The sequence below is a fragment of the Schistocerca piceifrons genome, chromosome 11, assembly GCF_021461385.2.
Source record: "Schistocerca piceifrons isolate TAMUIC-IGC-003096 chromosome 11, iqSchPice1.1, whole genome shotgun sequence".
NCBI classification, from domain to species: Eukaryota; Metazoa; Arthropoda; class Insecta; order Orthoptera; family Acrididae; genus Schistocerca; species Schistocerca piceifrons.
Genome location: NC_060148.1, coordinates 55,669,878 through 55,696,887, shown reverse-complemented (window position 1 = coordinate 55,696,887; position 27,010 = coordinate 55,669,878). Strand labels below are relative to the sequence as shown.

The following is a 27,010-nucleotide window of genomic DNA, read 5'->3' as shown; positions in this document are numbered from 1 at the left end:
AGAGGAGCAGAACGGAGAGTGCTAAACTGCAGTAGACTCCTTGATTGTGCGGAGTTTATTACAATAAACAGTAGTGCACCAGATGTTACTCCATTTATTGGCGAAGAGAGATTCGACGTAGATCCACATATCGCAGCTGGAATCATGAAACGAAGTGTGTGGTTGGTAAGTATCTGCTTCTCTAGCCAAACGGTCAGCCAGTTCATCCCTGGGATGCCCACTACTTGGGATCCTGAGAAAGACGACTGAACAGGCGGCACGGCCAAGGGCAGAGAGAAAGTCATAGACATCAGAGACCAAAGGGTGATGAGAGTAGCATTGGTCAATAGCCTGCAGGCTGCTCATTGAGTCTGAACAAATGAAAACATTGTGAAGGAAGGCCTGAGAAACAAAAAGGAGGGCTCTGTGAATGACTAGAAGCTCTGCTGTGAACACACTACACGATCCCACCAATAAATTGTGTTCTACGCCAGCAGGAGATGTGAAGGCACATCCACCTTATCGATTGTCTTAGAACCATCAGTGTTAAAGATGGTGGCACACTGGAACTCTGCAAGTACGGCACATACAAGACGCTGGAAAACCATAGAGGCGACAGATCGTAGGACCCTGGAATAGGCTGGTCTTAATCTAGACATCATCCAAGGGGGTATGGGAGGTGAGACAAGGTGCATTCCAGTGAGTGGATATGGAAATCCCAACGGGAAAGGGGGGGGGGGGGGGGGGAGTGAAATGCATGCCAACCGGCAATCCCACCCCATGGGTGGGAGTCAGGAGGGAGATTATCCCTCAGCAAAGAGCACAGGGTACACGGGATGGTCAGGGAATTTCCAAATAGTGATTGTGTAAAAACAAGGAGTTGGCTCCATCGTATGTGTAGGGGCGGAACCCCAGTTCTGTGAGGAGACTATCAACGGGACTTGTGTGAAAGGCACCAACAGCCAGACGCACCCCACAATGATGAATGGGGTCATGCAGTTTCAAAGTGAAAGGAGTTGCTGAGCCACAACCTGATTACCATAATCTAGTCTGGACAAGACCAGAGAACGGTAAAGATGGAGAAGTGTGGTACAGTCTGCACCCCCAAGATGTGTGGGCCAGGAGGCAGAGAGCATTAAGCTTCCGCATACATGTAGTCTTCAAGTGGCCAATGTGGGTACTACACCATATGCAAAAATCATCGACGTACAATGCCAGGGTAACCAGAGGCCCAACAGAGGTCACAAGCCCAGTGATGGCAATGAGGAAGAGTGTGATACTCAGCACAGAACCTTGTGGGATACTGTTTTCCTGAATCCGTGGGGCGCTGAAAGAAGTGCCAACTCGAACCCGTAAGAGCCCGTGAGATAAAAAACTCAGATAAAAATCTGAAAGGAATCCCGGTCATGAAGGGTAATTAAAATGTGATGGTGCCAAGCCTTGTATGTCTTATGTACGTCACAGAATATCACAACAATGTGCCGGCAGTAAGTAAAAGAATGTCGGATGACTTTTCCCAATCTGAATAAATGGTCAGTTGGAGATCGTCCTGCCCAGAAGCCATACTGATATGGGGACAAAAGGCCCCAAGATTCGAGTACCCTACATAATCTGAAGCTAACCATCCTCTCGAGCAGTTTATGAAGTATGTTAGTCAGGCTAATTGGGTGGCAGCTGTTGAGAGACGTTGGGTTCTTCAGAGGCTTAAGGACCAAGATGATGGAAAAAGCACTCATGACTCAAATGCAGTTGAAGACCCTGAGGAGCCTCTGGGGAACATCCAAGTGTTGGATCATCTGGTTGCAGATGGAATCCGGGCCTGGGGCCGTGCCTCGTGAAGAGGTAAGAGCCTGCAAGAATTCTCATTTAGTGAAGGGTTCATTGTAAGGCTCAGCATGGTGCAGGATGGGGGGTACGGGGCAGGGGGGGGTGGGGGTTTAACTCTGCATTTCTGCCGGTTTAAGGTAGTAGAATAGGAAAAGGACACCAATGCCGCCACGAAGTATGCTGCGAGGTGTTCTGCAAATACCAATGGATCAGTGCACAGAGCACCTTGGAAGTTAAGATCCTGGGCAGTTGATTGTCATTGGTGGTCCAAAAGGCTACGAACCTCTGACTAAACCTGCGATTAAGAGGCGCATATCCCCAGGGAGGAAACAGCATTCCTTTTAACTCTGCTTAGTAAGGTAAGGAGCCTTAGCGCAGATACTTTTGAAAGTGAGGAGGTTAGCTTGTGAAGGGTGCTGCTTAAACAGATGCAGCATCCGTCAGCGGTCCTGGACAGTGACTGCGACATCCTCAGTCTACCACGGTACTGGTCAATGGGGATATGGGGACAGCTGTGCCAGCAGCATGAAGAATAGTGGCAGAGATGCCTTGGACGACTGCACCAATGGAATTCGAGAAGGAGGTGCTGAAGTGCACAGCAGATGTATATATATACACGACAACTGGCCCTGCAGAAGTTCCAATGTGGCAGGCTATCTGCCTGGCAGCAGCAGTGGAACGATAGAATCACTGGAAAGTGGTCACTGTCACAAATGTCATCATGGGATGACCAATGTAGGGAAGCCACGAGGGCAGGGGAGGAGATCATGAGATCGATAGCAGTAAACGAGCCATGAGCGGCACTGAAGTGGGTAGGGGAACCATCATTGAAGAGACAAATCGAGGTCCGTAGTAAGTTGGTCAATTACGAGACCCCTATCTCTTGAAGTGACACCCCCCCTTCTGTCCTGAGAAACACTGGGGAAATGGATCCCAGGAGGGAGCCCAATCATCGGCAGGTGCCGAAGAAGAGGGGCACTCTTCGGCTGGGGAGGGGAGCGGCTCCTGGACGGGAGATCGTGGGAACTGCAGGAGAGGGAGAGGGGGAGAGGGGGAGGGTGAGAGGGGAATGGGGGAGGGGACTCTGGTATCTAAGAGGTAGGAGGAAGAAAGGATGTAACAGAGACGAAAGTTGAATGTAGTGACACTGGATGGAGTCGTTCATACTTTTGGTGAACGTCAGCATAAGACAGCTGATCCAGGGACGTATTCTTGGATCTTCTTTTCTCTCTTGTACGCTGGGCAATCTGGTGAGTGAGGGGAGTGGTGGTCAGCACAAATGACACATACAGGTGGCGGAACACAGTGACTTCCTTCATGGAGTGGGTATCCAGTCACCACACACAGAGTGTCTGCCATACAGAGGGAACGCACATGCCCAAAAAGCAAACACCGAAAGCACCTCGTGGTGGTGGGACATACGGCTTCATGTCACATCTGTAGCACATAACCTTGACCTTCTCTGGGAGAGTATCCCCTCGAAAGCCAGAATGAAGGCACCAGTATTGGTGCGGTTGTCTTTGCAAACCCTCTGCACACGTCGAACAAAATGAATGCCATGCCACTCCAGATTAGCCTGGAGTTCCTCATCAGTTCGCAGGATGAGGTTCCTATTAAAAATTACTCCCTGGACCATATTCAGAGACTGGCGAGGAGTAATAGACACTGGGACAATGCCAAGACGACCACAGGCACAAAGAGCTGTGGATTGGGTGGCAGAAGCAGCTTTGATCAACAGGCACCCTGACCGCATCTTACTAAGACACTCCACTCCCCCAAATTTGTCCTCAATATTTTCCTCAAAAAAACAATGGCTTTGTGGCAGTGAATGTGTCCCCATCAGTCCTAGTACATATGAGGGAATGGGGAAAGTGTTTCATCCCATGACAGTGAACCTGGGTTGCGCAGTTAGAGGCGTCACGTCACTGACTACGCGGCCCCTCCCGCCAGAGGTTCGAGTCCTCCCTCGGGCCTGGGTGTGTGTGATGTTCTTAGCATAAGTCAGTTTAACTAGTGTGTAAGTCTAGGGACTGATGACCTCAGCAGTTTGGTCCCTTAGGAATTCACAAACATTTGAACACAGTGAGCCTGGCCCTCCTCCCGCAGTGTAGCCAGGGAAGGGAAGGCTGACAGGTCCTATAAAGCACCATTCAATGGTCCTTCACCATTAGAAGAGATGGCAGTTTGAGAATGGCTGGATTTTTTCAACTCAATATGTTTCATGCGCCATGCATCCGCCCTGATACCACCAACTCCGACCAGGGGCTCTCCCCGTGGACTCCAACCAGCCGCAGCCAGGCCTGTTTGGCACGGTGGCCACTGCCAGAAGTTCCAATGCTCCACGAAGACAACCACTCCTTGGCATACATGGGAAGGGAATAGCTCAGGTATCAGTAGTGTGATCCCTGTGTTGTCAAGAGGGCTCAGCCATATGGGTACACAACAGCCCACCACACGGACTGGCTACACATGCTGGTGACCTAGCAGGGTGGAAGGGGGCTACAGCAGGGAATGGAGGAGAGAAGGAAGGGGAGAGAAATCCACACCGTAAGTGCTAGAGAGGGAGTTCTTCCCAAAAGGCTTGCACTATAAACAGGGAATTTTGAAGCAGAGGTCAGACAAGAGATGACCTAAACACTGAAAAGGACGAAATAACAGGCGGAAGGGGCAAAATTGCAAAGCAACACAGGCAACCAGGTGGATATCCAGATCGATATAAATCAGAACACAGAGAGAGGGAAAGGAGGGGCAACAAGGAAGGACCGAGAATAGGTAGGGAGGGAGGGCACGGTGAGGGAAATGCAGCCAGGGAAGGAAGAATTGGCTGCAATAGCTCAGGGCCCCGTGTGCACCACGCGCGAACTCAAGAGAGAACTACGAGCCTGTAGCCCGAGTAAACATTTCTGGCCCAGAAATATACTGCCACAAATGTTGCAGGTGAACAGTTGCCAGTAATATTACCAAAATGTGGTTATAATTCCAGTAGCTGGCAATTTTGACAGGCAACACTGTGGAACTATACTGTCAGCAATTTGAAATTTCTGCCTGTGTAAATGTATCCTTAAAGAAGTAAATAATCAACCACTAATTCAACTGACTCCTTGCACATGATTAACCCTGTGGTGTATGAATTTCACTGCAGTGGACAACTTATAATGGTCAATTTTCTGGCATTTTTAATCAGTATTGAGGCTGCAAATGCTCTTAAGACACAACATCAGTAGGGAGTGTCCACTGCAGTGAACTGGGTGCATTTGCAGCCTCAGGACTGATTGAAAATGCCAAAGAAGCGACCATTAACAGCTGTCCACTGTAGTGGATAGCACGAGCCACAGCGTTAACTTGTGTTTGGTGTTCAGATCGTGACAAACGTTCTACCAGATACTGTATTTACAAATATAAAAGTTACATTAAAACATTCACAGACAAGAAATGTGGGAACTTTCATATTTAACACATTCAAGACACCACACGAGTCTCACAGACTCTGGCTATGCCAGCTGTCTCAAAATAGTTAAAATAATGACAAAATGAATCATTCACAAGAACAGAATCATCATTAATCATCATTGTTATCAATTTGAAACTACTACCTTATGCCTCTTTGCAAGTGCAACCTACATACACACTCTGCACACCGAAGTACAGCACGTGGTTGAGTATGTGTTACACACCCCTAGCCATTTCCCTTCCTGTTGTTCTAGCTAATATAACGAGGGAAAAGCAACTGGCTATATGCCTCCATACTAGCCCTAATTTTTCTTATCTTACGTTTGTGGTCCTTAAGCGAAATATATGTTGGTGGCAGTAGGCTCATTCTGCAGTCGGCTCCATATGCCAGTTTACTAAGTTTTCTCTATAGCATTCCTCAACAAGAATGTTGCATTCCCTCCTGGGACTCAGATTTGAGTTCACTAAGCATCTGCATAACACTTTATGCTGACTGAACCCACCAGTAACAAATTTAGCTGCACACCTCCGAACTGTTTAATCTTACAAAGTGTGGATCCCAAACACACTAGCAGTATTCAAGAGTGGGTCAACACCAGTGTTCTATACATAGTCTCATACTTCCCTAAAATTTTCCCAATAAATTGAAGTCAACCATTTGCCTTCCTCCCTGCAAACCTTACATTCTTGTTCCATTACAGATCACTTTGCTATGTTACGCCTAGTTATTTAACTGACAAGACCGCTAGGAGTAACACTACTAATACTGTATTCAAATATCAAAGTTTTGTTTTTCCTACTGATCTGCATAACTTACATTTTTCTTTATTTGGAGCTAGCTGCCACTGTTTACATCCGTTAGAAATTTCATCTGTTTCCTTGTATCCTCCTAGTCACTCAACAACGCTTTCCCGAACACCACAACATCCCCAGTGAACAGCTGCAGACTGCTGCTGACCATATCCATCAGAACACTTGTGTATACAGAGCATAATAGCGGCCTCAGTGCACTTCCACTTCCCGATTAACACTGACCATCAAGGAAATATACTGGGTTCCATTACGATATCTTCGAGCCACTTGCATATCTCACAACCCGTATACTTTTAACTTAGTCAACAGCCTGTAGTACAGCACCGTGTGACACTCAATTCAGGAATATGTAATCTTCCTGCCACCTTTCATTGAAATTTTGCAGGATATCATGTGAGAAAACAACAAGTTGAGTTTGCATCAACAATATGTTCTAAAATCATGTTTATTTGTCGAAAAAAGCTTTTCCATTTCTATGCCAAGGATATTTGTCTAATTCTGTGGGCCAGTTCTGTTAGCATCCCTATATGCGGTAGTCACCACCTGTAGTCTTAAGTTTCTTGGGACTTTGCGGTGGCCAAGAGATTTGCAATAAACGCAAGCTAAGTAAGGAGTACTCTTTGTAAAATTGAATTGCATTCCATCTGAACCTGGCTGCTTCTCTACACCAGGGGCATCTATTACTATGTCTTCCATCCAGGAGGCCATGTGATGTTCAAATGATGATGATGATACCGTCAATGAAATTGTCCTCAGAACCATAAAAACATTCTCGCGCACTTCCAAATCTTCACTCTCGCAACGGAACATCTGAATGAATAATCGTCAAAAACTGTTGTTGTTGTTGTTGTTGTCGTCGTCTTCAGTCCTGAGACTGGTTTGATGCAGCTCTCCATGCTACTCTATCCTGTGCAAGCTGCTTCATCTCCCAGTACCTACTGCAACCTACATCCTTCTGAATCTGCTTAGTGTATTCACCTCTTGGTCTCCCTCTGTGACTTTTACCCTCCACGCTGCCCTCCAATGCTAAATATGTGATCCCTTGATGCCTCAAAACATGTCCTACCAACCGACCCCTTCTTCTAGTCAAGTTGTGCCACAAACTTCTCTTCTCCCCAATCCTATTCAATACCTCCTCATTAGTTACGTGATCTACCCACATTATCTTCAGCATTCTTCTATAGCATCACATTTCGAAAGCTTCTATTCTCTTCTTGTCCAAACTAGTTATCGTCCATGTTTCACTTCCATACATGGCTACACTCCATACAAATACTTCCAGAAACGACTTCCTGACAGTCAAATCTACTCTATGTTAACAAATTTCTCTTCTTCAGAAACAATTTCCTTGCCATTGCCAGTCTACATTTTATATCCTCTCTACTTCGACCACCGTCAGTTATTTTACTCCCTAAATAGCAAAACTCCTTTACTACTTTTAGTGTCTCATTTCCTAATCTAATTCCCTCAGCACCACCCGATTTAATTTGACTACACTCCATTATCCTCGTTTTGCTTTTGTTGATGTTCATCTTATATCCTCCTTTCAAGACACTGTCCATTCCATTCAACTGCTCTTCCAAGTCCTTTGCTGTCTCTGACAGAATTACAATGTCATCGGCGAACCTCAAAGTTTTTACTTCTTCTACATGAATTTTAATGCCTACTCTGAATTTTTCTTTTGCCTCCTTTACTGCTTGCTCAATATACAGATTGAATAACATCGGGGAGAGGCTACAACCCTGTCTCACTCCTTTCCCAACCACTGCTTCCCTTCATGCCCCTTGGCTCTCATAACTGCCATTTGGTTTCTGTACAAATTGTAAATAGCCTTTCGCTCCCTGTATTTTACCCCTGCCACCTTCAGAATTTGAAAGAGAGTACTCCAGTTAACATTGTCAAAAGCTTTCTCTAAGTCTACAAATGCTAGAAACGTAGGTTTGCCTTTTCTTAATCTTTCTTCTAAGATAAATCGTAAGGTTAGTATTGCCTCGCGTGTTCCAACATTTCTACGGAATCCAAACTGCTCTTCCCCAAGGTCGGCTTCTACCAGTTTTTCCATTCGTCTGTAAAGAATTCGCGTTTGTATTTTGCAGCTGTGACTTATTAAACTGATAGTTCGGTAATTTTCACATCTGTCAACACCTGCTTTCTTTGGGATTGGAATTATTATATTCTTCTTGAAGTCTGAGGGTATTTCGCCAGTCTCATACATCTTGCTCACCAGATGGTAGAGTTTTGTCAGGACTGGCTCTCCCAAGGCCGTCAGTAGTTCCAATGGAATGTTGTCTACTCCCGGGGCCTTGTTTCGACTCAGGTCTTTCAGTGCTCTGTCAAACTCTTCATGCAGTATCTTATCTCCCATTTCGTCTTCATCTACATCCTCTTCCATTTCCATAACATTGTCCTCAAGTACATCGCCCTTGTATAAACCCTCTATATACTCCTTCCACCTTTCTGCTTTCCCTTCTTTGCTTAGAACTGGGTTGCCATCTGAGCTCTTGATATTCATACAAGTGGTTCTCTTCTCTCCAAAGGTCTCTTTAATTTTCCTGTAGGCACTATCTATCTTACCCCTAGTGAGACAAGCCTCTACATCCTTACATTTTTCCTTTAGCCATCCCTGCTTAGCCATTTTGCACTTCCTGTCTATCTCATTTTTGAGACGTTTGTATTCCTTTTTGCCTGCTTCATTTACTGCATTTTTATATTTTCTCCTTTCATCAATTAAATTCAATATTTCTTCTGTTACCCAAGGATTTCTATTAGCCCACATCTTTTTACCTACTTGATCGTCTGCTGCCTTCACTACTTCATCCCTCAAAGCTACCCATTCTTCTTCTACTGTATTTCTTTCCCCCCATCGCTGTCAATTGTTCAAACTGCCAAAAATATTTCAGATTTGTTCATTTTCTTCCATTTTCTGAATTCGGCCATTTCTAAAACCAGGAGAACTAGAAGATGAAGACAATAACTATTTAAAATGTCAAAATGTAATCGCAATACTAAGTAAGCAGAAGTACCTGAAAGCAATCGAGTAAAACACTGACTACTGGTGTAAACATCTAAACAGAAGAAATAGTTTAAAAATACCACAGCAGATGGGATCTGCAGACAGCATTGAGAAAACTAGTTCTCTAGATTCATCTGTGACAGATGTAATGCTAAACGAGAGTAAACTTTGAATCTGTTCACAATGCGTGAAGGTCAATCTAACCGTGTGACCTAAGAATAATACCAACACACACAGGTAGTGTCTTTACAAGGAACATTACCTTCAGTCACAGCAATTTATTGCTCTACTTTAGTTCAAATCATTTCATAGGTGGCATTCAATTTTCAAGGACTACACTGATATTTCTGAATGTTACATCAATTTCAGCTCGCCACTTTTGACTAAGATATGTTTTGATGAAAAGCTTCATCTGCACTTATACTTTAAATGATTTAACACAGAACATAGTAAAACTACAGCTCCAAAACTTACAACAGAAAAATAAAATATTGTGAAAAAAATAGAATATTATTAGTAAAAATATGACCAATCTAAACTCTACTGGTATGGACAGCCTATCACAAAATACCTGTTAATGACGATTCATTAAATATTAAATTTAGAACTGGGAAATTTCTACAAATTGGGAATACTGCACACTACTACCTGCATAGTTCCCTCCTTTTCAACACCAATGTATTGTTTCAACCTTTCAATATTGGAAACCTGCTTCGAACCATGACATATGGATGTTGTGCTGTGTCACAGTATAGCAGGCAAAAACAGAGAGCAGAACACAGATTGTATTTATTTTGCTTTAATATCAGTTTCTGGAGAATAGGTTGTATTGACAGTTGTATGTAGTGTAACCTAGGGTCTCTATCCTGATTCGAAGTAGTTATCTCACATTGACAAAGTCCAAAGTTGTAACCTTGTCATGAAAAGTACTGTCTGCAGGCAGCCATCGTATCACTTCACTCTCCACTGCAGTGTATAATTTCTTTAAAATCTCTCTCTTCTATAAAAATTTTAATTTAATGTGCAATATAATAGGGTAGATAAAAAAATCTACTCATCAAGTGGCAGCACGAGAAAGAACAAAAGAGATTTGGAAATCGCAAGCTTTTGGAACCACTGGCTCCTCTTCATGTTAGAATAGTTGAAGGCAAAGTAAGAGGGATGATGGCAAAGGACTGGTGAGGTTCAAGAAACAAGGAGAGTTACAGAAAGTCACCTAACATAGAACCCTGGGTCAAGAGACTTTCAGGACGTTAAAGGGAAGACTGCCTGCACTGGATGAGATTTGAAACCTGATGACTTAGAAGGCAGAAGACAGGATGACAAACAAAACAGATTATTGGAAAGGGAGAGAAGGAAAGAAATAGTTACAGAGACAAAATGCCAAGACCACAGAAATTAACAAATTTAGACCAGGTGGGTGACAAGAAGCAAGCGTATGATTTAGCACCAGTACGTGCGGAGTTTTGAGTAGAACTCGGCACGGTGAAATAGGCACTCTGATCACAAATGTCATGTTGTGGAGCTTAGTGTAAAGTAAAACAAACAGCACCAACTTTTCCCCACTACGAGCTCTGCAGCACACGTCAACACAATTCCTCGATCTTAGGCAGCAGTCTGATTATCACGAACTGACCGTTGCATGCACGCAAGTAAATACTTTTGCTTGTTGAGCTTGTTTGAGTCTAACAGCTGCTGAGTCGTTAAAGCCTCTGATGTCTCCAGTACTGGAAGGTGAAATGTTATGCAGATAAATATGCCTTGGGCCATGGCCATATGCCCATAAAGCAGTATAACCCTGCTTCTACATTCCCGGAATTAACATTCTCCCACCGTTTAAAATTTTTTTTATCGTTCCCACCAAATTTCATATGTCCAGAACGTTAATTTGCACCCAATTCTGTGTCAACATATTTATAATTTTCCCACAATTTATGCATTACGAAAAAATGTTCATGGAGAAAAAACAACGCTGGCATGATGTTGGCCATCCAGTAGTGTTCACAAACATTATGTGGTTAAGTTTCTCGACACCAAGGCAATATTCAGCAGATCTGAACCAGTAAATGTGTAAAAGTTTAAACAATTCGTGCCATACCTCCTGCCGCTGGCAAGTTCTACTTGATGTGGTGGCTGATGGACGGAACTATGTTCATTTGAATAAAGATATCATGACCAATTACAACCATTTCCAAACTGTCTACTGCACAAATGCAGTTTTGTGATTGTTGTGATCATCTTAACACTTCTGTCGAACCATATTTAACGAGCTTTGGCGTTTACCCGCTTGTAGCACTAGTTGACACCATGATTCACTTGGTGTTGCTCAAATGTTTTTAGTTTAAACACAGCACCAGTTATATATTTTTATCATGCTGAGCACATGTTTTGAGAATTTATTCTCACTGCCAAGTGCAATTTCACATGTGTACTTTTTGTGATGTTAGATAAAACTAAGGAGGCACCATACCTGATAACCTCAAAAAGATGACTACAGTGCAAGAGATGCAGAACAACACACATTTAAACACCACACAAAATACTTATGTACATATTTCCACTTTGCAACAAGAGAAAATTCTCGAAATTCATCATGCTAAGCATGGAAAAATAAGTACCTAGTGTAGTATTTCATTATATAGATACTGAATGGCAGCTGCAGGCTTCCCAAAAAGATATCCATTATGACATATGAAATTGTATTAAACGTTCTTACTTCCCAAACAGTTATCAGTTCCAGTAACATCAGTGGTTTTTATTAGATAATAAATATTTTTTGGATGATAAAAAAATCCCCTACAAGTCCTTTGATGCCTGTTATGTACATACATCATACGTAAAGTGTGAAAATGTGAGGTGGTATCCTTTATGCAACTTTTACAGCTTAAAACATTTTCCACATTTTACATCATCTTTTTAAAGTACTTTGAAAAGTGTAAAAGTGAGGTTTCACTGTTTCAGAAATAATGAAGGTTCAGTCCCTCAGCTGATGTGAAAATTGCAGAGAGGTTGGCACAACTATCAGGCTATGGTTTTTGAGCCTTCTGGAAGCCCATAGAGAGCTGCACTCCACAGAAGCCAAGTCCCCAAACCTCTGCTACACAGAACTGGCATTTCGGGTCGCAGCATGAAGTCTACTATTCATTTGAAGAAAATCATTCGATATCGGCAGTTCTGGAAACATTGACCATTATCATTCAAATCTAGCTGGAAAATATTCAAAACACTTCCCAGTAATTTACAATCCGCAATACATTATTGAAAAAATATATATATTTCAGTGTACCTTTCACAGCCACTCCACCACAGTGCCTTTAACTATGAGTTATCTCTGACAAATTTGTATAGAGTCTTCGTTATCATCATCTTTTGATTACTTTTATCGCATGTTTTAACACTTGAGCAGAGGCACCTATGTATAAAGTGCACAAACTACAGGAGACATTGTCTTGTCCCACTTCTTCATTGTTTTACAATTGCAAGACCATAAGCTGCACTGAGGTTACAAAAGTCACAGGATAGCGATATGCACATTTACAAAGTATAGTAGTATCGTGTACACATTGTATAGAAGATAAAAGCATTGGCAGATCTGTCATTTGTGCTCAGGTGATTCATATGAAAACATTTCCAATGTGATTATGGCCACATGACTGAAACTGACTGACTTTGAATGTGGAATGGTAGTTGAAGCTAGACCAATGAGGCATTCATTTTCTGAAATCATTAGCGGATTCAATATTCCGAGATCCGGCATCAAGAGTGTACAGATAGTAGCAAATTTCAGGCATTACCTCTCACTGTTGCATAACACGTTGGCCAACAGTCTTCACTTAATGACGGAGAGCAGCACGGTTGGCACGGAGTTGTCAGAGTTAACACAAGCAACAGAGTTTGAAATAACTGCAGGACTCAATGTGGGATGCATAACGAAAGTATCCAGTTGCACCAAAATTTGGCATTAATGGGTTATGGCAGCAAACTACCAACGCGAGTGTCTTTGCTAGGAGTGTAACATAGCCTGGTTTGTTGGTTGGTTGGTTTGTTTAAGGGTTCAATGGGGGCTAAACATCGAGGTCATCTGTCTCCTACTCCAAACAGACATACTTGTAAAAGGCCTATACAGTAAAAGCGTAACCTGTGCACCCAGAGGGAGGGAACACCAAGGGGCATAGAGCTAAAACAAACACCGCAATAACACAAAAGAGAGGACACTTAAAAGGAGCAGAGCAAATAGTTGACTAGAGTAAAACAGACTACAGTGGTTGATGGATCAGGTAAAAGGTCAACCACTCAACTACTAACTAAGAACCTCCAGCTGGAAAGCGTTAGAGGTATCAACACAACTTGTTACCATAAAAGACATTTTGGTATCCACATCACAAAAGTCGCTGGAGGGGGTGTAGCCTCAGAAATCGTACGAGCGCGCCCACACTAGAGTGAGTGATAAAACTCAGCTGCACGGATAAAACGTAAAACTGAGTCAGCTATAGAGGCATCGTCACCTAGAATTAAAGGAAGGGCAGCTGGTAAATTAAAGGACTGCTGCAAAGGGGAGTAAAAGGCGGCAGTCCATCAGAAGATGGACCACTATCGGCCCTGCATCACAGCGACACTCAGGTGGGTTCTCACGGCGAAGGAGATAGCTGTGGGTCAACCGCGTATGTCCAATTCAGAGACGGCAGATAACAACTGAGTCCCTATGCGTACTCCTCAAGAAAGAGTTCCATATGGCCGTGGAAGACTTTACCAGGCGGAGCTTATTTGGCGTGTTCAACACAGACCATTCAGAGCGCCAGACATCGCGGACCTTGCAATGTAGGGCTGTCCGGAGGTCTCTTTCCACGAAACCTAGCTCCAGGGGTAGCGAAGTAGTGGCCTGCTCGGCCAACCGATCGACACATTAGTTTCCTGGAATGCCGATGTGGCCCGGGGTCCACACAAACGTCGCCGAACGACCACACTCTGCGAGAGCAAAAACATCATCTTCAATACCGCACACCAAAGGGTCCCGAGAAAAACACTGGTCGAGTGCTTGCAATCCACTCAGGGAGTCACTGCATATGATAAATGACTCCCCAGGGCAGGAGGGAAGCCTGGCTCGTGACCATATTGATTGGACCTAGGCTGGAAAACCACAGCCTGGTCAGATTAGTCCCAATTTTAGTTGGTAAGAGCTGATGTAGGGTTCAAGTGAAGCACAAACCCCATGAAGCCACGGACCCAAGGTGTCAACGAGGCACTGTACAAGCTGACGGTGGCCCATAAAGGCGTCTGCTGTGTTTACATGAATCTGACTGGGTCATCTGGACCAACTGAACCAATCATTAACTGTAAATAGTTATGTTCCTCTACATGGAGACCATTCACAGACCTCCCCAAAAAACAATGGAATTTTTATGGATGACAAGGCACCATACCACCAGGCCACAACTGTTTCCACTGGGGACTTCCAACGACCTGTCAAGACGCTGCACTACTACTGGCAAAAGGCGGTCCAACACGATATCAAAGCCCGCATCACATTGCAAGGCGGTCCAGTTTTCAGCCGTTCTGCACATCAACCTCCACTAGCCACTGGCAGCCAATAATACCCATTCTCTTTCTGAGTGGCTAGCAACGAGTTACAGCTGGACAGCAACAATCTCATTCCTACCTGCTGCACTGTTCCGGTACTTTGTGACAACTGAATTATTCAGTCAACTGTCAGTTTTTTTTAAATTTTTTTCTTGTAGCAGTATAGGTGTGAATCTGTATCTGCAAATGTTTAGGTGTGAAACTTCCTGGCAGATTAAAACTGTGTGCCGGATCGAGACTAACTCGGGACCTTTGCTTGGGTAGCTCAGTTGGTAGAGCACTTGCCCGCGAAAGGCAAAGGTGCAGAGTTCGAGTCTCGGTCCGTCACACAGTTTTAATCTGCCAGGAAGTTTCATATCAGCGCACACTTTAAAATCTCATTCTGTTTAAGAGTAAAAAAAAATTGTCAGGCTTCACAAGCAGGCAAGGGGGATTATTCACCGCATAACTTTTTCAAATGTAAATTTGAAAGTAGATCTCCTACTGTTGATATTTGGAGACACAAAAATGTACTCCAGAACAATGTGGTGTCGGTAAAAGAACTGAAGAGAATTGTCAACGAAAGTGTCAGAGCTGTAGGAACCATAGAAAAATTTGGTTTCACGTCACCTGGAAAGCATCGAAATCCCAAGGAATCTGTAACATAAATGGATGGTTTTAGCAACCGCATGTTAAAGTGTTCCATGTGAATGATGAATGCCTGAAATTGCAAAAGCGTGTTAGAGTTATGCAGGAAAAAATTAACTTCAATGGTAAGTGCTTTGTCATTGTAAAGAAATTTGTTAAGAGAGTTTTTAGTTCAAAGAAATGACATAGATGCAGCACGAACTACATCCCATATAAAGATTCACGATACAAGAGAAGGAAGTATTTCAACAGTATGTTGCCTTGATGAAATATAGATCAGTTAGAATCATTTCAGGAAGATCTGCTGAAAAACTAGAGATGGTACAGGCGGTTTTAAAGTTTTCATAGGAACAGGTTCTCAGAATTATTCTGCATGTTGACTCCTCTTCTGGTTTTGTTTCCGAGAGTAAATATATATTTGTGTGTAAGAGACACAGCAGTGAGTACCATTCGGAAATGAACACCGTCATTTTCGTGACGTGATTCACGTTTCTTTTCATACCTTGCTTCGAAGTTGGTCACTACCAGTTAAAATTCAATGGTTACAGAGAAAATACAGAGCATGAACACCTGGAAAGTGGATATTTTTTCCTGGCTTAAAAATAAAAACCAGATTCAGGCCGATCTCCTGCAGCTAGTTAATTTATACTAGTCATGTGGCGGAACGTACAAACTTTACTTCCTTGCACGTGAATGGGGTCACACAGCTTTGTGTTTACTCACATGACACTGTCAGTTTAGCCCTACTGAATTAATTTGGGCAAAGGATAAGGCTATGTGGGAGGGGGTGGGGGTGTGGGGGGGGGGGGGGGGGGGGGGGAATTCACCAACTCACTTGTGCACGAGGCAATACACAACATCCCCCCCCCTGTAGTGTGGGCGCAGGCTGTGGGGCATACTGAAAAGCTTCAGAATGAATAATTTGTCAGGGAAGTGATGATGAATATGGAGAATACAGCAACTCTGTGCAAAGAACACATGAGCATTTTTAATTGAAAATTATGAATTGCAGTCGTGTCTTTTTTATATCAGAAGTGAAGACCACCACATAAGGACAAACATGATACAGCATTAAAGGAAATTTGCTGTACACTAAAATCCTTTAGGCCACAGACAACAGTGGATGCAATGAAAAACTAAAAATATGAACTCTGCATTCTCACGATATTGAAAGCGAGAAATGTCTTGAGACCTAACAAAAGTTGTGCTGGTAGTCAGGATATTTATGCACCAGAAGTATAGTTTTCTGACAGACTTATTCACCAGTGGCACGCAATTTAGGGTAGCTGATAACATCTCTGAAGAAATAACTGCTTCTCTCATCATCAGTGACCTGCTACATTAATTTCTATTGCACAAAACCCATTAGGAATCTATAATTATCATCAGTCATGCTCAAATTATACTCAGGAGGAAGAGCTGGTTGATACCTGAAGTAGAAAGTTCGAATATTTAGCGAGTCATGGAACATATATAAGAAAGACAGATCAGATGCCATAGGAGGGGGGCAGGGGGGGGGGGTGAGGGGAGGGAATTTACACAGTAGTTGACAAAAATATTATCTCTACTGAGGTCAAATTTGAGTGTGACAGTGAAGTTATATGGCCACATATAACAGGTCTAGTTGAAATCAAGTTAATTGTTTAATGTTTTCATCTGCTACCCAATTTAGACATGACAGTTTTAGACTTATCTGAAGAAAATATATGCTCAGTAGGGTAAAAATACCCATATCATGCAATATTAGTTGGAGGCAGCTTTACCGTGTTTAATTTAAGTCACACTTTTTTTCCAGTTTTCATAATCCAAAAAACCACTTGCGACTTAGAATTGAGTGCAAAGTAACCGGAAGTTCTGAAAAATGTTGGTAGGTGCCTCCACAACTAACTTCTGCCGTCTAATATATGTAGCACTACACAGGCATGCTTAGCAGGCACAAAGATAAATACTGGCGTCAAAACCTCTGCGTCAGTAAATAAATTAAAAGAAAAGGTAGAAGAATGTAAACATTACGCCATGTATTCTTTCATGTTTGCTGTTATCTTATTTAAATCTTGTCTGCCTAATAAACTACAAAACTAGAGTGAAACAACAACAACAAACACGGAAGAATATACGTGTCATGTCATGTTTATATTCGTATTATTCTTATGCTGAATAGTGATACAGTCAGAAATGAAGCACGGCAACTGACTAGATTTTTAAATCTAAGATGACTAATTTCTGTGCAGAATGTAATGTACTAAAGAGGCGTCTGCAAAGATTTTCAAATGGAGAAAAAATTCTCGTTCAGATCATCATCGATCATACGCAATCTATTATTTGGTTCTTGTTGATTATTATCAAAGAAATCAGCAGTGTAAGTAACAAAAAGAAATAGCTGTCTCTTGCCATTGTTTCACTTACGAGACAATTCCCCCCCCCCCCCCTCTCTCTCTCTCTCTCTCTCTCTCTCTCTCTCTCTCTCTCTCTCTCTCTCTCTCTCTCTCTCTGTGTGTGTGTGTGTGTGTGTGTGTGTGTGTGTGTGTGTGTGTGTGTGTGTGTGTGTGTGTGTGTGTGTCGCAGCAGCATGTACAAAAGCAAGCCGTGCCGCGAGCAACAACAGGTCATAAACACTCATTATCAGAATGCGACAAACAATACATGACGCAGTAAAATAATGCATTTTCAGCTTAGAGTGACGTAAACACCTATAACAAAGAGAATGGCACTTATCAGATCAAAGCAAAATAAGCAATCGATTCAAACCAGATGAAGCACGCGAAAAAGGAAGGGAACCAGTATAAATACAGGCGGAGTGCCTGGCACATAGCAATGGCTAGTTGGTAAAGCTTAACTGTTGAGCTTATGGCTCGAACCAAAATACTGTAGCTGTATCTTCATCCATTCGACCTCAATTGTGTTTCATGTTACAATGGACCAATTTTTTTTTTTTTTTTTCCGATCTGGAGAGGCGGTCTAGAACTTTTCTCTCACCTTGAATTTCGAGTCTCAAATTTCAGGAGTGGCTTAGATTCGGGAAATTTTTTTCCTTGATTTCAAGTCATTTTTCAGGTGCAGCTTAGATTAGAGTGCGGCTTAGATTCAAGTAAACATGGTAATCTGGTGAGTAGACTGCGGTATCTATGGATTTGCTACAGGTGGTGCAGGCAGACAGTCCTGTGAAGTACTTTTGAAAATGTTTTCCAAAAACTGTCTCCCTCAGCTAGTTTGAGAGCCCATACATAATGGAAATATTTTACAACCTGTAGTTACAAACAATCAGACTTTATCAACGGTGCCAATACAGCGAGAGGGATTCGTGGTCACGATATCAGACTATGATGGTTACCGACGTCAATAAATCAATAAGAAGGCTAGGAGAGTATTTTTGCTTGAGATAGCAGATAAGTAGCTAGCACCCCACTTTGACAATGAACAGACATCATGTAGTTTCAGTACGATGAACGCACAAGAGTTAAGGTTAAATCGCCCTCTAGAGAAGTATGTGTCAAGTAAGTGGATTAAGGATGGAAAACACCCACTGTGATTTAATACCAAAATTTGTAAAATACAAATGAAGCAAAGATTGAGTCGCTCTCAGTTAAAAATAGAATGTCCAAATGACAACAGTTAAAAGTTAGCAGACATTCATGGGCCCATGAAATCGTCAATGTGCGTAGCATACAAATATCTCCATCAGACCTTAGCAAAAGATCTTGCCAAGAACTCTAGAAAATTCTGGTTCTCTGTAATGTAACTAAGCGGGTCAAAGGCTTCGACCAATCACTTGCTGACCACTCTGGTGTGGCAATATAAGCTCGTACAAACACACTGTCATTTGAGCACTGCACTGACTCCCTTATGGAGGACATAGTAACGGACATCCCTGGAGTGGAGCAACAACTGAAGAGTTGAAAACAAGTAAGTTACCTGGCTCGGATAGAGCCCCAACCTTTTTTTACTGAGAGTACTTTAAGGCACTGCCCCCTCATTTAGCTTGCATTTGTCGCAAATCTCTCTCAAAGTGCAAAGTCCCAAGTGACTGGAAAGAAGTGTTTGGGACTCTTGTATATGAGAAGGGTGAAAGAACATTGACAGAATGACATAACATCATTAACAACCGTTTGCTGCAGAGTTCTCAAACTTGTTCTCAGTTGGAATATAATAGATTTCCTTGAGATTTTTGTCCATAAATCATCGTGGTTTTAGAAAGCATCACTCGTGCAAAACTCAGCTTGCCCTTTTCTCATACAAAATCCTGCTAACTATGGCAGATTCCATATTCCTAGATTTCCAGAAAGTGTTTGACACAGTGCCCTACTGCTGACATTTAACGGAGGTATGAGCATACAGAACAGGTTCCCAGATGTTTGCGTGGCTCAAAGGTACAGGAAGATTATGTCCTTGAATGGCTGTAGGAGGATATGAGGCATCTTTGACAAAATTTGCAATTGGTGTGATGAATGGCAGCTAGCTCTCAATGTAGAAAAAATGCAAATGAGCAAGAAAAATGAACCCTTAATGTCCGAATACAGCATTAGCAGTATGTCGCATGACAGTCTCTTCAATTAAATATCTAGGTGCAACATTGAAAACTGGTATGAAATGGAACAGGCATGCAAGGATTATAGTAGGGAAGGTGAATGGTCAGTTTAAGTTTATCGAGAGAATTTTAGGGATGTGTGGTTCATCTATAAAGGAGACTGGTCTAGAACACTAGTGTGACCCTTTCCTTATTACTGCTCATGTGTTTGGCAACCCCAAGAGTGAATTAAAGCAAGGCATTGAGGCAATTCACAGGCAGACTGCTAAATTTGGTACCATTAGGTTCAATCAACAAGCAAGTATTACAGAGATGTTTCAGCAACTCTCAGAGGAATCCCTGGAAAAAAAGCAATGTTCTTTGTGAGGAACACTATTACAAAATTTAGAAAACCAGTATTTCAGGCGGACTGTAGAACAATTCTATTGGCACTAACAAACACTTCACGTAAGGCCCACGAACATACGATGACAGAAATTAGGACTCTTAATGAGGCTTATAGACAGTTGTCTTTCCCTCGCTCTACCTGCGAACGGAACAGTAAAGGAAATGACTAGTTGCGGCATACAGCACCCTTCGCCAAGCACCATACGGCAGCCTCTTGAGTATAGACATAGGTGTAGATGTAGCTCGCATTACTGATTGTGCTTTGCAGTTTATCTAACTGTAAGTGACTATCCATTCGCTTTAGCGCATGCTTTACTGTGCACTGTAAGAAATATTTAAATGACTACTTAGACACTGAGAACAAAGTTACACAAAGGCCCTACTGCAACGGCTCATAAGGGAGTGGAAGACACAATGGTTCATGCAACATACGGCAACACTGTTCACGCTGACAATACCTGAATAGCTCAGACTGGTATACTGCCGGTAGCTACAGTCCAACCTGTTCTCTATCAGATGCAGAGTATGAGGGTTGAGTGAAAAGTAATGCCTCCATCTTCGTTAATTGGGTTTGGATGGCAATATTTTAATAAATCAAACACAAAAATAATCCTTAGAATGTGATCTTTAATTACCAACATTCACTTTTCCACATAATCACCAGCCAATTGGATACATTTCTGCCTACAGTGAACATACTTTCTGAAGCTGTCACAGAAGAAGTCTACACTATTTCTGCAACCACAGTCTCACAGTTCTTTCAACTGTCTTCATAAGAAGTGTAATGATGTCCCCGCAGATCGTCTCTTTATCGGGAACAGATGGAAGTCAGTGCTAAATCTGGACTGTATGGAGGATACCATACACTGATGAGATTCAGTCTCTGAAGTTCTGCTGTGGTGGCACGTGAAGTGTGTGGTCTGGCATTGTCACGCTGCAGGAAAACATTTCCCTTTTCCTTTCCGACCCTTGTTAGCTGTCGTTTCAGAGTTCCCAGCATTGTGATGTAACGCTCTGAATTTATTGTTGCTCCACAATCAACAAAACCAACACGGGTAATACTGTCTGCATCCTAGAACACTGGCCATAATTTTTGCAGTGAGGGCCGCATCTTTAATATCTTTTCTGGAGCAAGTCTGTGTCGATATTCCACAGACTGACGTTTTGTCTCCAGGTCGTAATGGTGTACCCACGTTTCACCTCCTATCAATTGAATGGAGAAAGGAATCGCCTTCATTCTTTTAACGTGAGAGGAGTTCCTGGCAAATTTCAAGTCTGTGAACTTTCATTTCACGAGTCAGCATCCGGGGTATCCATCGTGCACAGATCTTCTGATAGCCAAGCAAAGCAATAACGTGACCCACACATTCTTGTGAAACGCCGATTGTGCTTGCGATTTGTCTGAGTGATACGATGATTGTCCTGAATCAATCTGTCAACATTTTGCTTGTGAAAATCTGTGGTTGCTGTCACAGGACATCCAACTCTGTCACACAGGTTAGATGTTCCCACATCAACACCTTTAAACTTACACGCCCAATAACGCACAGTACTCAAATCAACACAATCACCATAAACTGTTTTCATTCTCTGATGAATCTCCTTTGGGGTGGCACCTTCTGCTGTCAAGAATTCAATGATTGCACGTTGCTTCGATCACATTGACTGAGCATTTGTGCAAGGTTCCATACTTTACACTGTAACAAAACAACCGTTCAATGCTAAGGCTTCCCACAAACTGGAGCTGTAGAGAAGAGGCTACTGAACAAGCCCATACCTGCCGCATACCAATGCTGCCAACTGTTGAGGAGTTACAAAGGTGGAGGCATTACTTTTCGGTCAACCCTCATACTTTAAATTGCACTATAAATTAAGGTGGAGGGTAACTGTTAGTAACCTGACAAAGCCAACTACTGTGATGTCCTGACAGTAACTAATTCTTATTAAGGCATGCGTATTACACATATTTGATTTCAACATATGGTTTACAACTGGCACTGGTTAAAGTAGGTGTTGCCCAGGTCCCATTGCAAGTTGCAGGATGTACTACTTCTTTGTTTAAAAAATAAAATAAAAATAAACAGTGTCTAGGAGCAATGACAATTTCCAGTCAGTACTACTTCCACTGTTTCATGTAAGTGAAGGAAAATCATGGAACAATCAGCAACAAGAGAGTTGTAAGAAATTATAACACAAACAATAAGGAAAACAGACACGCCAAGCTCTCCACGACACAGGATAATTTTCCATCGGTGGCTATTAAAATGTTTAGTCACTCACAAACTGTAATGCAGTAGACGGAATTGTTGAAACCAGAAGGAAAGTTTTCTCAAACTAACCAAAAGCACTACACAGTTTGAACGCATTCTTTGACACGAAACAGCAAACTGGACTGCCTAAACAATGCACTACTGCACAAAAAGAAATGTTTTGTGAACACTTGTAAAAAAAAGTGTTGTTAAATATTGCTAATTTGCTGTAATCTTATAACTAAATGTTTGTGTAATCTTAACTTTGCAATAATGGCAAGTTGCAACTCACAAATAACGTATCTATGGTGGTAATAAATAAATTGTAATAAAAGCAATACTCACGTACTGACAGATCAGCATCATTCTGTGTAAATTCAACCTAGGCATATTACCCACTACCTCATATTAGAATGGAACAAACTCTTCCTCCCTACAGAGTTAAGTCAGCATACCAGATTTACAAATTTTATCTTCCTTCATTTTCATTTTATAGCATTTCAAATTTTGGAGGTTTCTAACTTGCTACCATTTTGAAATTAAATCACACTTTTTTTTTGATACTTTGTCCAAATATGTATTGAAATTTGGTGGTTATATATTCTAACAATAAGACAAGGATTGCAAACAAAATTACCTAATACCATTAAATAAACTGAACATGGGGAGAAAAATTGTTAACTCCCATTTTTCTGTTTCACTTTGTAGAAAAACTATTGTTCACCATTACACTGATTATCACAGGAAAGGCACGGGATAATCTCCAAAATCTGTTTTCAAAATAACGGCAAAAGCATGGGCTATCACAGGGCAAAATAAAATTCCTGAAGTTATTATTTCTGTGTGGTTTCTTTTCCACTGTGTTGGAAATTTTGGGTCTGGTTTTGTATTAGTTTGTCTCAAGATCTGTTATTGTTCAAATACTTATACGAATAATTATATGGAATTTTGTCTTTATGTTTTTAGTAACTAATATTTTGACACAAAGGAATTACAAACATTGGCTGAGTGAGCATTGATTTAAAACACTGGGGAATTTGTGCCGAAATAAGAGTAACCCATATCTCCTACTTACTAGGCAAAAGCACTGACCACCGTGCCATTCGGACACAGTTGTCATTGCAACTGCATGGACTAGCTTAGCATTTGCCCATCAGACCTTAATTCCTAACTTATCCACACACTACGAATGTAGTTCCATTTGCCCAGTTTCCATAGGAGTTCAAGTAGGTGTGTGTTCATAATGAAGCGATTCATTGGTCATCCTCACCTGAATTATGCAATAAGCTGAGAATTTTTGGTGTGACTGGAGGCAAGCTACTATAGTCCACGCAGTTGTGATGACCTCTGTGTCCAGTTAGCCCAGCAGTCAGAACATCCACCTAGTAAGCAGGAGACCCGGGTTCGACTCCCAGTCCAGCACAAATTTTCCATTTTCCCCACTGATTTAGATCAATGCCTGTTCATAGCCAAAGTCTCAATTCCTGTGTGTCTTAATTCACAGTGGCTGCTGAATCAAAATGGTGTGTTCTTCAAAAGCGTCCAAAAGAACAGTTAACCATATTTATATATACAAATATTTTGTTTAAAAGCAATGGTAGTAATGGTAACAAAAGTTATGTAGTGTTGAAAAAATGCATCTTGGTAACCACAGTTCCTGGTACAACAACTCTCTAGATACAACTTTCACAGGAGTAGGGTGCTCAGCTTTGAAACTGCACACACTTGATGCTACAAAATAAAACCAGCAGGAGATGAAATGCTGAAATTTGTTCTGTTAACTTATCACTGCAGGGAGAACAAATAAGCCTGGTTTGATCAAAATCTCAGATGCTAGGTGAGAAAATGCCTTTTTCTATTAAACTGAGATGGAATGACCCTACATGTCATTTCATACAGCAGGATCTGTACCTTCTGCACAAGGTCTTCAAAAGCCATCTGCACCCCTTCGCGCGTCTTGGCACTGGATTCTATGAACAGTGTTGCGTGCCTCCGGGCGAAGCTCAGGCCTTCCTCTTTCGTCACTTCGCGCCGCTCTTGCTCCTGGAATCGACGATAAACTTGTTCACTGGCCGTAGTAAGCTAAACAAATTATCACAGAAGAGGAACACTGCTTCCACATTCCTATAAATATTGGACACTTTCTGCACAACAAATTCCCAAACAAAAGAGAGCATCAATATTATTAAATAACATTTCAGTTTATTTAGGATACAGTACTGAAGTTTGTATAGAAGCTAGACAAATCTTCAAAATAAAACTAAAAGTACATAGATCAAAGCCAGCAATGATGTCATTCAATAGTTGAATAAATGCACAAAATACCCTATCAAAAGTCTCTGGACACCCCCTATATAATGTGGAATTACCCACACAATGTGTCTAGAGATGGACCCACCAGTATAAAAGCTGGTGGACTAACAGCAGAATGGGTCAGTCAGGAGAGTTCAGTGATTTCGTACTTTGACTACCGTATTTACTCTAATCTAAGCCACACCTTTCTTCCAGTTTTTGTAATCCAAAAAACCGCCTGCGGCTTAGAATCAAGTGCGAAGTAAGCAGAAGTTCTGAAAAATGTTGATAGGTGCCGCCACAACTAACTTCTGCCGTCGAAAGGGTCGAATATATGTAGCGCTACACAGGCATGCTTTGCAGGCACAAAGATAAATACTGGCGACAAAACTTCTGCGCCAGTAAATAAATTAAAAAAAGGTGGAAGACTGGCTTTTTTTCTCCGCCCCGACTTTCGACCACTGCATTTTCATACATTATGCAATGAAGTAAATACAAATTCCACATTGTTCATCTTCGAATGTAGCAGCATTTCAATGTACTACGAAAATCCAACTGGCAAGACTGTTAGGGATGTTTGTCAATATGGCCAACTCTACGTTCTGAATTTTTTCCTACCTGTGACAAGAGATGGTTGCTAATAGGAACTTTTATGAACTGTGAATCACATGCAGTATTCTCTTCACCATTAGAATAATACGAACATAAACATTTTGCCATGTATTCTTTCATGTTTGCTGCTATCTCATTTAAATCTGTCTGCCTAATAAACTACGAAACTAGAGTGAGACAACAGCAAATGCGGAAGAATATAAATATGTCATGTCATGTTTATATTTGTATTACTCTTATGCCATATAGTGATACAGTCAGAAATGAAGCACAGCAATTTACTAGATTTTTAAATCTAAGATGACTAATTTCTGTGCAGAATATAATGCACAAAAGAGGCGTCTGCAAAGATTTTCAAACAGAAAAATTTTAGCTGGACTCTCGTTCAGAACATCATCTACCATACACAGTCTATTATTTGGTTCTTGTTGATCATTATCAAAGAAAGCAGCAGTGTAAGTAACAACAAATAGTCTCTTGCCATTGTTTCACTGATGAGATGATTCCCCTCTTTTTTTTATTGTAAGTGGCGGTAGCGCGCACAAAAGCAAGTCATGCCGCGAGCGGCGGCAGTTCGTAAACACACAGTATCAGAATGCGACAAACAATGCATGAACCAGTACAATAATGCATTTTCAGCTTAGAGTGACGTAAACACTTATAACAAAGAGAACAGTACTTATCAGATCAAAGAAAAATAAGCAATCTATTCAAACAAGACGAAACACGTGATAAAGGAAGGGTACCAGTATAAATACTGACAGAGCGCCTGACGCATAGCAATGGCTACCTGGTGAAGCTTAACTGCTAAGCTTACAACTCGAACCAAACTACTGTAGCTATATCATCATTCATTCGACCTAAATTGTGTCTCATATTACAATGGACCAAATTTGTTTCGATTTGGAGGTGTGGCCTAAAACTTTTCTCTCCCCTTGAATTTCGAGTCTCAAATTTCAGGTGCGGCTTAGATTCAAGAAAATACGGTAGTCATTTGATGTCACCTGGGACAAGCTGCCTTCCAAAGCTGCCAAAGTCAAGTTCAGTGATGTGTGTGTAGCAAATCTTCAGTCAAATTGATCTTTGCCTGCTTCGCACACAGTCATTGTGTATTGGCACTGTACTGTTTGAATTTAATTCTGGTTCTTTTACTGTATTTTCGTAACATGTACGACATGTAGTGTTGGATTTGTAATAAGATTTCGACTGCTGTGAGTATGGTCCTGGGCTCTAACCAGTTGGTGAGTAAAATATACAAGTCAGCATTATTGTCACACATTTCTGATATGGACTGGCCTGCCCTGAGCCCAACCTGAACCCAAACTTGTGAAGAGAATCAGTCATTTGTTCAATTAATATTTACATCAACGTAACATCCAATGATGTGTGTGTGTGCTCATAGAAAGTAATTTTTAAGAACAGAGTTAAGCATTCTGACTTACTTTTGTCAAATGGACAAGTATCCACAACATTCTCTCTAACAACAATGTGATGATTGTTGCACAGACCCTGAAAGTTTTTATACAGAGATGGAAAAATTTTAAAATAAAAGTGTAGCTGATTATCACTGTTCCTGGCATCCACTAGTAGTACAGACCTCAGTATTCAAAGACCATAATAATTCATTTATCTGAAAAGATAAGAAACTTTTAGTTTAAA

At 41.7% G+C, this 27,010-nt stretch overlaps 1 protein-coding gene across 1 annotated transcript in view; it reads right to left on the bottom strand.

Moving 5' to 3' along the window:
• Positions 1-27,010, bottom strand: part of LOC124720514 (ras-related protein Rab-18-like) — a 74,118-nt gene that overhangs the window by 33,626 nt on the left and 13,482 nt on the right. The window contains exon 5 of the mRNA XM_047245873.1: positions 24,359-24,490. Coding sequence (XP_047101829.1) covers positions 24,359-24,490 — 132 coding nt within the window. The remainder of the gene's footprint in view (positions 1-24,358; positions 24,491-27,010) is intronic.